Consider the following 13,510-nt stretch of genomic DNA (forward strand, 5'->3'; position numbering starts at 1 on the left):
GGCATAGTGAAAATAGGAAGCATATGTCTCCAGTGCTCCTGGGCCCACCTCTGTGCCCCATGGTACTCGTAAATCTCCAAACATGCCACCACCACCACCCCACAGCCTACTTCTCAGTTTTCTGAGCGCTTCCTGGCACACACACACCAAAGTGCTCCTGTGTACACCATTTTCAGAAACAAGGCAAAAGGCATTTCCATTCATTTCTGGGTTGGAGAGGCAAGACCTGTTTCTCACCAGGGCCAGTGGCCACGACCCTCCCACCCCCACCCCCACTTCACATCAAGACAGATTCTAGGGGCGTCCGAAGACCTGCAGCAGCTGCCATGCAGCTGGTGGCTTCCCAGGTCCTGGCAGGGCATCAGTTTCCAGCCTTACCTTGTCAGCCATGATCATAGATGCGCCCCCATGAATGCCCAAGATGGGGACGAAGGTGTGGGAGGAGATAAAATCCAGCATCTGGGCTACGGCCTCCTGGTCCGTGTCGTCCCCAAACACGAGGCCGTGGATGCGTGCCCCGGACATGAGGTCGCACACGTGCGTGATGAGGCTCTTGGGGTCGGTGCGGTTCATCAGCAGAGCTACCACGTTCACGTCCAGGGGCAGCCCCGCCGCCTGCTCGGGGCCCCACAGTGTTCGAAGTTCGCGCTCTGTCACGTCGTGGCTGTGACCCAGCATCACCGCAATATTCAGCGCGGGGGGACCCTTCTCCGCCGCCGCGCTCGGCGCCGGACCGCGCCAGACCAGAAGGGCCGGCAGCACCAGCAGGGTCCAATAGCCCACTCTGCCCATAGTCGCCACTGACGGTCCCTGCAAGGTGAAGAGTGAGAGGCAGGGCCGCGGTGAGCAAGGCGACCAGAAGAAAGGGATTACCAACTTGGCCTCCTGCTCTAGGAGCCAGGCATGGAACTCAGCAGCAGGATAGGCTGCTGGGATCACGGACTCCATTCCCAGTCCCCGACGCCATCCACATCCCTCGATCCATCTCTAACTCTATCCACAACTCCAATTCGAGCTAATTCTCCATCCCCCAGCCCGTTCTCGCATCCAGCTTCCTTATCCCCTGTCTCCAGGCACTTCCCCAACCCCAACTCTGTCCATATCCCCCACCGCATTCCCCAAGTTCGCCGCGGGCCACAGACCCTAAGCGCCGCGCGTGTTCTGTACCCCACCAAGCTCCTAGGTGCACAGAATAAACCCTCCATCCAACCTCTCCCACCTGGGATAGAGAGGACCAAGTTATCAACCCCGCCCCCTGCTGGCGCGGAGCGAACTACAGACCCCGCAGGGCGTGCGGAGGCGGCACCCAGACCCCGCGTCCCCGCTTGAGAGCTGAGCTAGTTGGCTGACCCCGCCCCCTACGAGCCCGTCGTGTGCACCACACACTTTGCTCTACGCCCAGACCCACCTACAGACCCGGCTCCTCTCAGGCAGAGTACACCCCAAGTGCTTGGGAGTGAGGACGCTGCCTGGTAGGCCCAGGCTCCGCTGTGCCTGGGGGAACTTGGGGCTCGCCCCACCTCGAGCCAAGGGGCCGTGGAGAGTCCTTCACTCAACTGCAAGTGGGCCCAGGACCCACCCCTACACGCGCGCGTGCACACACACGTGCACACACACACGCACACACACATGTTCACACACACACACCCTCTCTCACGCGCGCCGTGTGCAATGCTGAATTCTGGAGAGTAGGCGCGTCCCCCCGCGGGCCAGCACGTAGGAGCTGGCAAAGAACGTGCGTAGGGGGAAAGGTAGGCTCCCAAGAAGCTCCCAGACGGACGTGGACTGTACAGCCCCTCCCTAGCCTTTCTACTGCGGGCGCTGTTGCCAAGTCCTAGGTGCACGTGGGCAGTGGGCCGCACACGCTCATAGGCACGCGCGCTTTTCTGCGCACTTCCTCAGACTGCTGTAGCGGTGCCCACGGCCAGCCGGAGTCCTCACATGTCCTCAGGTGGTGCACACGCATGACCGGCGGCAGGTGCACAGCCCTGCGTACCTGCAAATACCAGCACGGTCGTGCACGCGTGCCCTGACGCGCGCCTCTCGGGACGGACGCTGCTGGAGCCGGGGGAAGTTGAGGCGAACTCCAAGAGGCCTCGACATTCCTGGGTAAGCGCCGCGGAGCGCGGAGCCGCAGCGCCCCCTGGTGCCCCTCCTGCACTTCGCCGCTGGGCTCCCTCCCGCTTTCCCTCTCCCTCTCTAGCCTGATCCCTCTCCCGCTCTCCCTCCGGTCGAGTCTCCCTCCTCCCCGGCCCAAGGAGCCCTGATCTCCCGCTGGGACGTACCTGTAGCCCGAGAAGGTCGAGGATGCAGTGGGGCGCGCTGCGCGCACGAGCATCTCGGCCGCCTCAGCAGCCACCGGGTTTAGCGGGTTCCCGCATGCTGCGGCCCCCGCGCGCTCCCCTGGCTGTCCCGCGCTGTCCGCATCGCCCCCACGGGGGGCGGCTATCCCAGCCGGAGGCTCTGCAGCAGGGCTCTAACGGGGCGGAGGAGAGAAGGAGAGGCAGGGTCAGCCCACCAACGAGGGGAGGGAGGGTTGAGGGGAAGGCTGCAGTCTGCAGTGCTCACAAGCCCCCCTGTGCGCCCAGGGGCGCTAGACAAGAGGGGGGAAGCTGAAGCCCGATGCCCACGACGCCCCCAGTGCGGATCCTCAGCCCCTGTGGCTGATAGCGGGAGCTCCACTCCAGGGTGCACAGGAGAATGGGAGCCCCAGGTTGGCCACCCACGAGAAGCTAACTGGGCACCTCCACCCGCACCCCCTACCACCTCCCCAGCGCCGGCTGCTGGGAGTTGTGCGACCGGGAGCTGCTGAGCGAGGGAGGTAGGGAGAGAAAGAGGAGGTAACGAGGGTGGGGGGGCGCTGGCTGAGTTTGTGACGAGCTACCAGTAGGAGAGGGGGAGGGAAGGACGCGGGCTCCCGCGGTCCCGGTTCCCCGAGGGAGGTGGATCTTTCCCACGCAGCGACCCTCTTGTGATCCTGCCGCTTTCTCCCTCTTCAGGCCTCCCACCTCCCCCTTCCCAAGGGGGCCTCCCAGGCCCGGCGTCCCGCGCTAGCACTCACCGCAGCCTCTCTCCACATAGTTCTCAGCAGTGGCCGCTCCTGGTCATCTCCAGGGCTGATGGCTGCGGCCGCGATTCTCAGCGCTCACCCGGTCCCATGATCCGGCCAAGCCCTAGGAGCTCCCCCTCCAAGATCCCTAGCTCCGCTTCCTGCCCTACTCCGGACGGCAACTGCCCGGTCCTCTGAGCGCGCCGGAGCACCCTATCCGCAACCCAGCTCCGGGCTGGTGTGTTTGAGGGCGAGTGTGTGTGTGAGTGAGTGTGGGAGCGCGCGCGCGTGTGGCCGGGGATCCCCGCGGTCCCCGGCCGAGAGAGGCGCGGGCGGGGAAAGGCAGCTCCCTCCGGGCCCTTCGCTGCTGGGCCAGCTCCGCGCCGGGCGTTCGGCTCCCCACTTCCCAGCGGGAGTCCGGTGAGCGCCTGGACACCCTGGTTCACAGCACTGGCAAAGCCGGGTTCCCGGGGCGTCTTTCTGCTGCGATCGCCTCCGAGGAAGAGGAGAAGGAAGGTAGCGGCGCCCTCCACACCAACTTAGGGACGACTTGTTCTCAGCCGGCGAGACGCAGTAGCCCCCGCTCAAGCCCAAGAGGCTTCGAGCTCCGGCGGGCGAAAGCGTCTCCTGCCCGCAGCCTCTCTCCTAGGTGGGTCGAGACAGACCCCGCAGTCCCTCGGCGGCGACGCGGAGCGCGGCCACCCGTTCCGAGAGCGCACGGCGGCAAATAAGGCCAGGATAGGTGGCTGGCTGGCGACGGGGGCGCCTGCGGCGGCGCGCGCTGCTGTCCGTGGTGTTGGAACCACGCTCTCCGCCCGCTCCCGGGCGTCTGGTGCGGCTGAAGAATCAATTATTCAGATCTCTGCTACCGCTTCCTCCTCCCCCAGTGCCTCGCGCTGGGTACAGTTATCCCCCTCCACGCACAGGCGCGCCGACACACACACACACACACACACACACACACACGCACAGAGTCTGCTCCAATGCTTCTCCCTGTGCCTCGCCACCCCCGTACGGGAACCCACTCCTCTGATCTCAGGGAGCCAGAATCCTAAAAGCAAAGACATCTGCATTTCCCACTTGCTTCCTTCTAAGTTCTACCAAACAGAAGCCTCCCTGAGGCTGCCACTTCTAAGCTACCAGAAGAGGTGAGCCAGAGAACATGGGACGGCCTGGGTGTGTGAGGGCTTGGTTGACTTGAATTCTAGCGACTGGGCATGAAATAAATGGTCAAGGGAGGAGCTCTGCCCCTTTTATATTCACCTGTATTTCCAACGCCTGTCTGCCTTTCAGGCCTTGGAAGGAAAGGGGTCTTAAATTCTAAGAGGTTTTGCAATCACTGTTCTAACCCTGCCTCCTCCACTTAACCTAATGTCACCTGCTGCGGTCTAAATATGTGTGTTCCCACCCCCAATTTCATAGGATAAAATCCTAACTCCCAAGGTGATGGTATTAGGAGGTGGGGCCTTTAGGAGGTGACTTCATGGCTTCATGAGAGTAAAATGGGGTTTGTGCTCTTATAAAAGAGATGCCAGAGAGTCAGCTAGGTCCTTCCACCAAGTGAGACTTAATCAAGAAGGCATCGGCCTATGAACAGGAACTAGGCCCTCCCCAAACACTGAGTCTGCTGCTGCTTCATCTTGGACCTCCCAGCCTCAAGAAGTGAGAGAAATAAACTTCTGCTGTTTATGATGTTTTGCTATGGCACCTGGATCAAACTAAAACATCACTTTTGGACATTATATTACTTCCCTTTATTGATCACTAATCTGGAAATGGGGGGCAGTAAAAACATCTACTTCTCAGGATTATTTTGAAAAGAAAAGGAAGTAGCCTTAATAAAGGGGTCAACAAGGTCTGGCACATAGTAGATGCTCAATCAACATCATGCACCTTGAAGTAGCCTGGAAGCAGGGGAACTTCTTCCAGGAATGTGGATGTGGCTGCTGAAATGGACACAGGAGAAGGGCACAGTGTGTGGAGACAAATGGATTCATTATTGAGCTGGTTGTTCTATGCTGGGTTTCCTGGGTTTTTGTTTTTGTTTTTTTTAAATCCAAAAGACAGAGAAAGCGTGAGGGAAATCCTGGAAAGTAAATTAAAATGGGGGATTGTATAATATAAGGCAGGGAACAGGAAAATGTTTCCTTTCTTGAGTCTATGGCTGGGCTGAACTGATTAGGCCACTCCTTGGCACCCATGCAAGACTCTGGCTTGGGGTCTAACGGGGAAGTTAGGCCATTTTATTTAAATGAGTTATAAATTTTAGACAATAAAATGCATATCTCTCAAGGGTTTCATTTGTGAAGGTTTTTTGGTGTTTTCTTTTTTATTTTTTTGTTCGTTTGTTTTGTTTTGTTTTGTTTTTTTGACAGGGTCTCACTCTTGCCCAGGCTGGAGTGCAGTGGTGTGGTCGTAGCTCACTATTAACTTGAACTCCTAGGCTCAAGTGATCCTTCTGCCTCAGCTTCGTAAGTAGTTAGGACTTGTGGTGGTTAGCACATGCCACCACATCTGGCAAATTTTTTATTTTTTGTAGCCATTGGGTGTTGCTATGTTGTCCATGCTGGTCTCAAACTCTTGTCTTTACGAAATCCTCTGGCCTTGGCCTCCGAAAGGCTGAAATTACAGGTGTGAGCCATTGCACCCAGCCAGTTTGTTACTTTTGAAATTGTGTGTATCCACATAGACCGTCACGTAAAATGAGGTACAGAGTATTTTCATCACCACCAGGAAGTTTTCTTGTGTCCCTTTGTTGTCAATCCCACTCCCCCCATTCAGTGTAAACTACAATTTTGATTTCTAATACCATGTATTAGTTTTGCCCTTTTTTGAACTTCATATAAGTGGAATTTTACACTATGTATTCTTTGGTGACTGGCTTTTTTCACTTACCCTGATGTCTAGAAGATTCCTCTGTGTTGTTGCATGTATCAACAGATTTTTTATTTTTTATTGTTGAGCAGCTAGCTCTCTATTGCATGCATAAGCCACACTTTGTGTATCCAGTCTCCTGCAATGGATATGTGGGTTTTATCTATGGGACTTTTTAAAATACAGATGTGGCTGGGTGCAGTGGCTCACGCCTGTACTCCCAGAACTTTGGGAGGCTAAGGCAGGAGGATCACTTGAGCCCAGGAGTTTGAAACCAGCCTGGGCAACATGATGAGAGCCGAGGAATTTGAAACCAGCCTGGGCAACATGATGAGAGCCCAAGTGTTCACACTGCTGCACTCCAGCCTGAGTGACAGAGTGAGACTTTGTCCCCAAAAAAATAAAGAAAGAAAATAAAACACAGATGTCTATGCCCACTCTAGATCTACTCCATCAGGATCTCCAGGTGTGGGGCCAAGCACGGACAGTTATTTTAGATCCATAGGGGATTCTGATGATGCCTCTGCACTTGCTATTCTCATAAATTGATGCTGACCCTGAAATTGGATTTGTCTTTCTTGAAAAATACTGGTACTCAGGGTTTTAAGTTATTCATGATCAGACTTATAGAAAGATAAATCAAACTGATATGGCCTCTTTTGAATAGAGAAAGAAGGCAGCCCTTCATTGGAAGGGACAGTGTGCCTCTAAACATAGGCACAGGAGGCTGGAGTTGCACTGGGGTGGACATGTCACCAGGGTGGAGCACATCGTGTGTCAGGCGCCTGGAACTTCACCATACATGCAGAGACTGTGACAGCGTGTATAAGATCATGACAGCCTTACTCCACCTATGCTGCAAAGCTTAATTCTCAATGCAGCTTAGGATGCTGAGCAGAATTTTGCTGCTCAAAGAGTTTCAGATGATAAGAAAAACTTCTTCATAGCAGCTATATCAACTGTGATGGTTAATACTGAGTATCAACTTGATTGGATTGAAGGATGCAAAGTATTGTTCCTGGGTGTGTCTGTGAGGGCATTGCCAAAGGAGATTAACATTCGACTGGCAGACCCACCCTCAATCTGGGTAGGCACCGTCTAATCAGCTGCCAGCACAGCCAGAATAAAAGCAGGCAGAAGAATATGGAAAGACTAGACTGGTTTAGTTTTCTGGCCTCCATCTTTCCCCTGGGGCTGAATGCTTCCTGCCCTGGAACATCGGACTCCAAGTTCTTCAGCTTTGGGACTCGGACTGGCTTCCTTGCTTCTCAGCTTGAAGTCTATTGTGAAACCTCACCTTGTGATCATGTGAGTCAATACTCCTTAATAAACTCCCCTTTAGGCTGGGCACGGTGGCTCATGCTTGTAATCCCAGCACTTTGGGAGGCCGAGACGGGTGGATCACCTGAGGTCAGGAGTTCAAGACCAGCCTGACCAACATGGTGAAACCCCAGCTCTATTAAATACAAAAAATTAGCCAGGCATGGTGGTGTACGTCTGTAATCCCAGCTACTTGGGAGGCTGTGGCAGGAAAATCACTTGAACCTGGGAGGCGGAGGTTGTGGTGAGCTGAGATTGTGCCACTGCACTCCAGCCTAGGCAACAAGAGCAAAACTCCATCTCAAAAAAATAAAATAAAAAATAAAATAAAATAAACTCCCCTTTATATATACATCTGTCCTATTAGTTCTGTCCCTCTAGAGAACCCTGGCTAACAGAACCGACAAAGACTTCTCTAAGAGAAAGAACAAGGAGCAGCTCTTCCACATACCTGGGCAGGCCACACCGCTGCACCCCAAGAGGAAGCACATTGGGTGCCCCTTCTCACACTCACCATAAGAGGGCAGCTTCCATGTCCAGAGGAGGCCAGGCCTCTCCTGTAGGAAATGTCTTTCTTGTAGGCTCACTCACCGTTGTACAGGGAAGCTGGTTCCATCTTAAGCTCTGTCACTCAGCTGTGACTGGTCAGAGCAGTCCCTCAAGACAGTGCTTTGATGGCCCTGAAGTCAGACCATGTCAGGCCAACTTCCCAAGGCCAGGAGTGCCCAAAAGTCTCATCATTCACTCCACAGATACTCTGTCAGAGTCTGTGCCTATGGGAAAAACTTCTCAGGGAAATGTCTGGATGCTAAGGAGAGAGGTCATGTTTCCTGGTACCTGGGATCATTGAGGCATGCCATCTTGAAACTGTGGAGGCCCTTGGCGATGATCAAACCAACCCCCAATGCTGCTTTTTTTTTTTTTTTCCTAATGAGGACTATGGCCAGGCACGGTGGATCACGCCTGTAATCCCAGCACTTTGGGAGTCCGAGGCAGGCGAATCACTTGAAGCCAAGAGTTCAAGACCAGCCTGGCCAACATGGTGAAACCCCGTCTCTACTAAAAATACAAAAATTAGCCAGGCATGGTGGCATGTGCCTGTAGTCCCAGCTACTCAGGAGGTTGAGGCAGGAGAATCGCTTGAACCAGGGAGATGGAGATTGCAGTGAATTGAGATCGCGCCACTGCACTCCAGCCTGGGCGACAGAGTGAAACTCCTTCTCAAAAAAAAAAAAAAAAAAGACTCCAAAGCACAAGGCACCGAAGGTCACATAGCTACTAAGGGTCACACATGGTCTCTTTTTCATACACTCCTGTCACAAGCACAGACCTTTTCCTATTCATGAACACAGACTCCTCCCCTGGATGTGACTTCCAGTAGAGGTTGCCAGGTAGAAAGTCACAGCAAATTATTCCTCAAGAGGTGATTGTCCTTGGGTGCCCCTGGTATATGCAGCATAGCTGGGCAGGTCAAAAGATATTTGGGTGCCCTGTGCTCTTTGGGAGGGGAATTGGGATTGGGGTGAAGAGGGGAAGGAAAGATGACTCAGTTACTGAGTTCTCCATCAGAAAAATGACTCAGGACATTAGCAATCTTACTGAGAGCATTTAGTGGTAGTAAAACAGGCCTGGTCTACTAGTCAAGAGCTGACTCTGCCCAACGACTAGTAATTAGCAGAGGTAGGATTTGAACCCATTTGTGTCTGGCTCCAGAACCTGCAGTTTGAACCAATTTGATGTTATCTGCCGAAGTCACTAACCTGCTGGGTCTCTTTATTTTTCTTATTTTATTTTACTTGTTTGTTTATTTATTTATTTTTGAGACAGGGTCTTGCGCTGTCTCCCAGGCTGGAGTACAGTGGCATCATCACAGCTCACTACAGTCTCGAACTCCTGGGATCAAGTGATCCACCTGCCTCAGCCTCCCAAGTAGCTGAGACTACAGGTGGTGCATGCTACCATGCCCAGCTTTTTTTTTTTTTTTTGAGACAGTCTCACTCTGTCACCCAGCCTGGAGTACAGTGGCATGATCTTGGCTCACCTCAACCTCCACCTGCTGGACTCAAACAATTCTCCCACCTCAGCCTCCCAAATAGCTACGACTACAGGCACATGTCACCACACCAGGCTAATTTTTTGTATTTTTTGTACTTTTTGTAGAGATGGGTTTCACCATGTTGCCCAGGCTGGTCTCAAACTCATGGGCTCAAGCAATCCACCCGCCTCAGCCTCCCAAAATGCTGGGATTACAGGCACGAACCACTGCTTTTTAAAAATATTTTTAGTAGAGATGAGGTCTCGCTTTGTTGCCCAGACTTGTCTTGGACTCCTAGGTTCTAGCCAATCCTCCCACCTCAGCCTCCCAAAGTATTGAAATTATAGGCATGAGCCACTGTGCCCAGCCTGCCGGGCCTCTTTAGATAGGTCAATTAACATCTTTCAGGCTTGTTTTTCTTCACTCTTAGGATGCAAGAATGTCAGATTAGCAATTCCTGTGTTTAAGCTTGCCTCAATCAGCAGAGCCCCTTTCATAAGCGAACTCCCCTACATTGCCCCAGTATAGGAAGCAGCTAAAAGTGAAGCTTTGATCTCGGGTGAAAAGGTGGGTAAGAGATTGGAGTCCGATGCTCCTTAACTTCTCACCCCTAGCCTCCCTCCCACTCACACCAAAGCTCATCACAGAACTCTGGGACTCTGATGAACACATTTTGAAAATGTGGTCCAATCTCTGTGTGGCACAGAAGAAGAAACAGGACCAGAAAGAGCAAGAGACTGAATAGAATTACTCATCAGTTAGAGATGGAGCAAAGATTAGAATCCAGGACTCATCACGGACAACCAGGCTTTTAAAAATAGCATCTGAACCTTGGCTCTGAAACTTACTGGCTGCTTGATGCTAGGTAGATCTCTCAGCCTGTCTGTGCTCCAGTTTCGTCACCTATAATGTGGGGATAGTAACAGTACTTGCCATTTAGGGGTTTCTAAGGGCTAAATTGAAAGAGGCAATACATACAAAACATTTAGCGTAGTGCCCAGTCATAGCATGGGTTTAATAAGTATCAGTTATTAGTATGCCTATTATTGTCTTACAGGGCCCTTGAGGGTTCCACCGAGATGCTGCTGTCCCCTGATGCTCAGATACCTGTCCTGGGCCGAGTGCTCCTGGTGCATGTTCAGGAAGGTGTGGTCTGCAGGGCAGAGGGGGCAGCCATTGGTCAGGCCTAGTTCTGCAGCTCAGTGCATACCAGATGGTGCCCATGGGGGTGCTGGCCGGTGACATATTGGCAGCCTCCCTTCCCTGCACAGTTCACCGAGCCACACAGTGCTCAGGAGCCTTGAGCTGTAGCCTGCTCTGCCAAGGAGGCAGCCTGCCCAGCCTGGACTGATGGACAGCAGGCAATGGCCAGCCCCAGGGAACTCGGACTGTGCCTCCAGCCTCCAGAGAAGGCATAGGTGAGGCGCTAGTCCGGCTGCCTCCCCAAGCTCCTATGGCTCCCATGGCTTCTCTCTGAGAGGGAGACGGAGGGACTTAGTCAAAAGTCAGCCCCCTCTCCACATTACCTGAGTCCTTGCCTGTCTTAACCCTTTTTCTGAAAGTGACAGCTCTTAGAAAACAACCATGGAGCAGAAAGGAAATGACTGCTTCACTGAACAAATAAGAAATCAGTTTCTTCATCTGAAAAAAAATAGAAATGATAGTATTGACTTAATAGAGTCACTGTGGGGACTCGATGATATATTGCATACAGTGATTGGAATCATGTGCACCACATAGAAAATAAATATTAGCTATTCCCTATGTCAGTAGGACATTCATATTTGTATCGGTATTATAGCAGTAGCAAAAACACAGGCTCTGCAGCCCCTCTGCCCAGGTTAAAATCTGTGATGCACCTCTTCCTATCTGTGTGGCCTTGGGCATGGTGCTCAATGCCTGAAGCCTCAGTTTCCTCATCTATAAAATGGGGGGACTCACGGACACACAGAGGGAAACATCAAATGCTGGGGCCTGTCGGGGGGTAAGGGGCTAGAAGAGGGATAACATTAGGAGAAATACCTAATGTAGATGATGGGTTGATGGGTGCAGCAAACCACCATGGAACGCGTATATCTATGTAACAAACCTTCACATTCTGCACATGTATCCCAGAACTTAAAGTATAATAAAAAATAATAAAAATAAATAAACAAATAAATAAATAAGAAAAGAAATGAGGGATTCTTTGTGCCTCTCCCACAAAATTGCTGAGAACATTAAATCAGGTGATGCACACGAGTTGCTTAGCACAGCACCTGATACATAATAAGAAATCAATAAGTAAAGGTGATTATTATGATTAATTAGCATTGATATGAATGCCCAAGGTCACAGAGCAGGTTAGGATTGAAATAGGTGTTTTCTGACTTGCCACTTGGTACTCACTCTGCTACTCACTGCTGCCTCTCACCCAATTAAAATTCCTGGCTCTGCCCTCTGAGAGTCACTGTTCCTAAAAAAGAACTCCATTTGTAGTAAGAAGCCACAAAATAAATTGTCACCAGGTCCGGCGGTCAGATCCAAATTGCATAAAAGCATTTCTCTTAATTAGGCAAAGTTGTCCAAGGATTCAGGGTGTAGGGAGAAGAAGAAAGACTAGTTCAATGACCAGACGTGGGAGCCAACAGACCTGGCTGAGACCTCAGTTCTGCACCATCTCTCTTGCTGGGTGACTGTGGGCATGTCATTCTACCCTCCTAGGCCTCAATTTCCTTGCCTGCAAAATCAGGGTTGTTGTGAGAATGAAATTAGATAAAATATCTTGTGTAAATTGAGTTTTTAATAAATGGTAGGAATTATTACGGTCACAGCCCTTTTGGTTGAGTGAGGTATTCGTGGGGCTTGTTGTGGTGGTCTTTTGGGGTTTTGTTTCTGTTTTATTCTTTGCAAAAGGGTGAAGGAATTGTGTGATTTCCATGAATGACAAAGCATATATGCTAAATGCAATGTGGGATTCTGAATTGAGTCTTGGAACAGAAAAAGAACATTAGTGGAAAACCCTGTAAATCCCAATAAAGCCTGAAGTTTTGTCAACAGCAGTGTACCAGTGTTAGTTTCTTAGTTTTGACAAATGTACCTGCATTGTGTAAGATGTTAACGTTAGGGAAAACCAGGCAAAGTGTTTATAGAAGTCACTGTACTATCCCTGCAACTTTTCTATAAATCTAAAAACATTCCAAAATAAAAACTTTATTTGAAAAAACAAAAAGCAATATATGCTTAAGAAAGTGACCTATGTGCTTATCTATGCATAGAATATCTCTGGAAGGATACCCAAGGAACTAGCAATCATGGCTGCCGCCAGCGAGGGAACACAGGTGACTGGGAGAAAGTGGAGAGAGACAGGTAAAAGAGGGTGAATTCCTTCTCACTGTGAGGCATGATTTGTTTTTGGCATGCACATATATTACCTTCCTGCTTAAAGAATGAGTAAAAAGCTGAGATGGTAGAGAGTAGTGAGTGGGTGTGCTTGTGTGTGTCTGGGTGTGCCCCCAGGTGTCAGGGCACAGTTCAAGCAACAACTGCAATGGGAAGCAAAGAAGAATGAGCCCCCACAGCCATGGCAGGGCCTTGGGCTAAGCCCCCAGAGTTACACTCTGCCTGACTTGATCCACCTCTACAAGTTGAAAGAGATCCAGCTGTCTGCAAGGGGCTGAGGGCCCCCCATGACAGCAAAACACACCCAACTTTCTGTGTACCAAATCATTTCTTAGATGCCTGTTCTACTTGAGCTCATCTAATCCTCAGAGCAAACCCACAAGGTTGGAGTTGGTATCCCCTTGTTATGGTGGAGGACACAGAAGCCCAGAGTGGTAAAGTGCTCCCTAAGTATTTACCCAAGGTTGAACTGGCACTAAGTGGTAGAGTTGGGATTTGAGCTTAAGCTTCTGGAGTTCAACCCACTGAGCCTCATAATGTCACAGCTATCAGGCTGTGAGGAAGCTACTGCCTCCTTGCAAGATGGTCACATTGGTTTTTGGCAGGTGGATGGGGCCCCATTGAATGGGGAGGGGATAGGAAGCGTCTCTCTTCTCTGGCTCCCAGAACTGCATTCCCACCATGACCAATGGAGGCCAGCAGCCAGGGGTTTAACAACCGGGGTGGATCTCAGCACTGTCTCAGAAGACAAGATATTAGAAGGACAATAAACCCCAACAACAACCTTCTGGCACAGAAGGTGTTATAGACCTCATTTTCAAGATGAGGCAATAAGACAGATTTAATTTTTT

The 13,510-nt window shown here is 51.4% G+C and overlaps 1 protein-coding gene across 2 annotated transcripts in view; it reads right to left on the reverse strand.

Annotated features, from left to right (window-relative positions):
* Positions 1-4,122, reverse strand: part of GRIN2A (glutamate ionotropic receptor NMDA type subunit 2A) — a 432,359-nt gene extending 428,237 nt beyond the window's left edge. For both annotated transcript variants that reach the window (XM_004057187.5, XM_055365257.2), the window contains exons 1-3: positions 3,062-4,122; positions 2,286-2,476; positions 379-810 (exon numbers count right to left, since the gene is read on the reverse strand). In XM_004057187.5, the coding sequence (XP_004057235.4) occupies positions 379-792 (414 nt within the window). In that variant the 5' untranslated portion in view covers positions 793-810; positions 2,286-2,476; positions 3,062-4,122. The remainder of the gene's footprint in view (positions 1-378; positions 811-2,285; positions 2,477-3,061) is intronic.
* Between the last annotated feature and the right edge of the window lie 9,388 nt (positions 4,123-13,510).

Source organism: Gorilla gorilla, chromosome 18 (assembly GCF_029281585.2).
Source record: "Gorilla gorilla gorilla isolate KB3781 chromosome 18, NHGRI_mGorGor1-v2.1_pri, whole genome shotgun sequence".
Taxonomy (NCBI): Eukaryota; Metazoa; Chordata; class Mammalia; order Primates; family Hominidae; genus Gorilla; species Gorilla gorilla.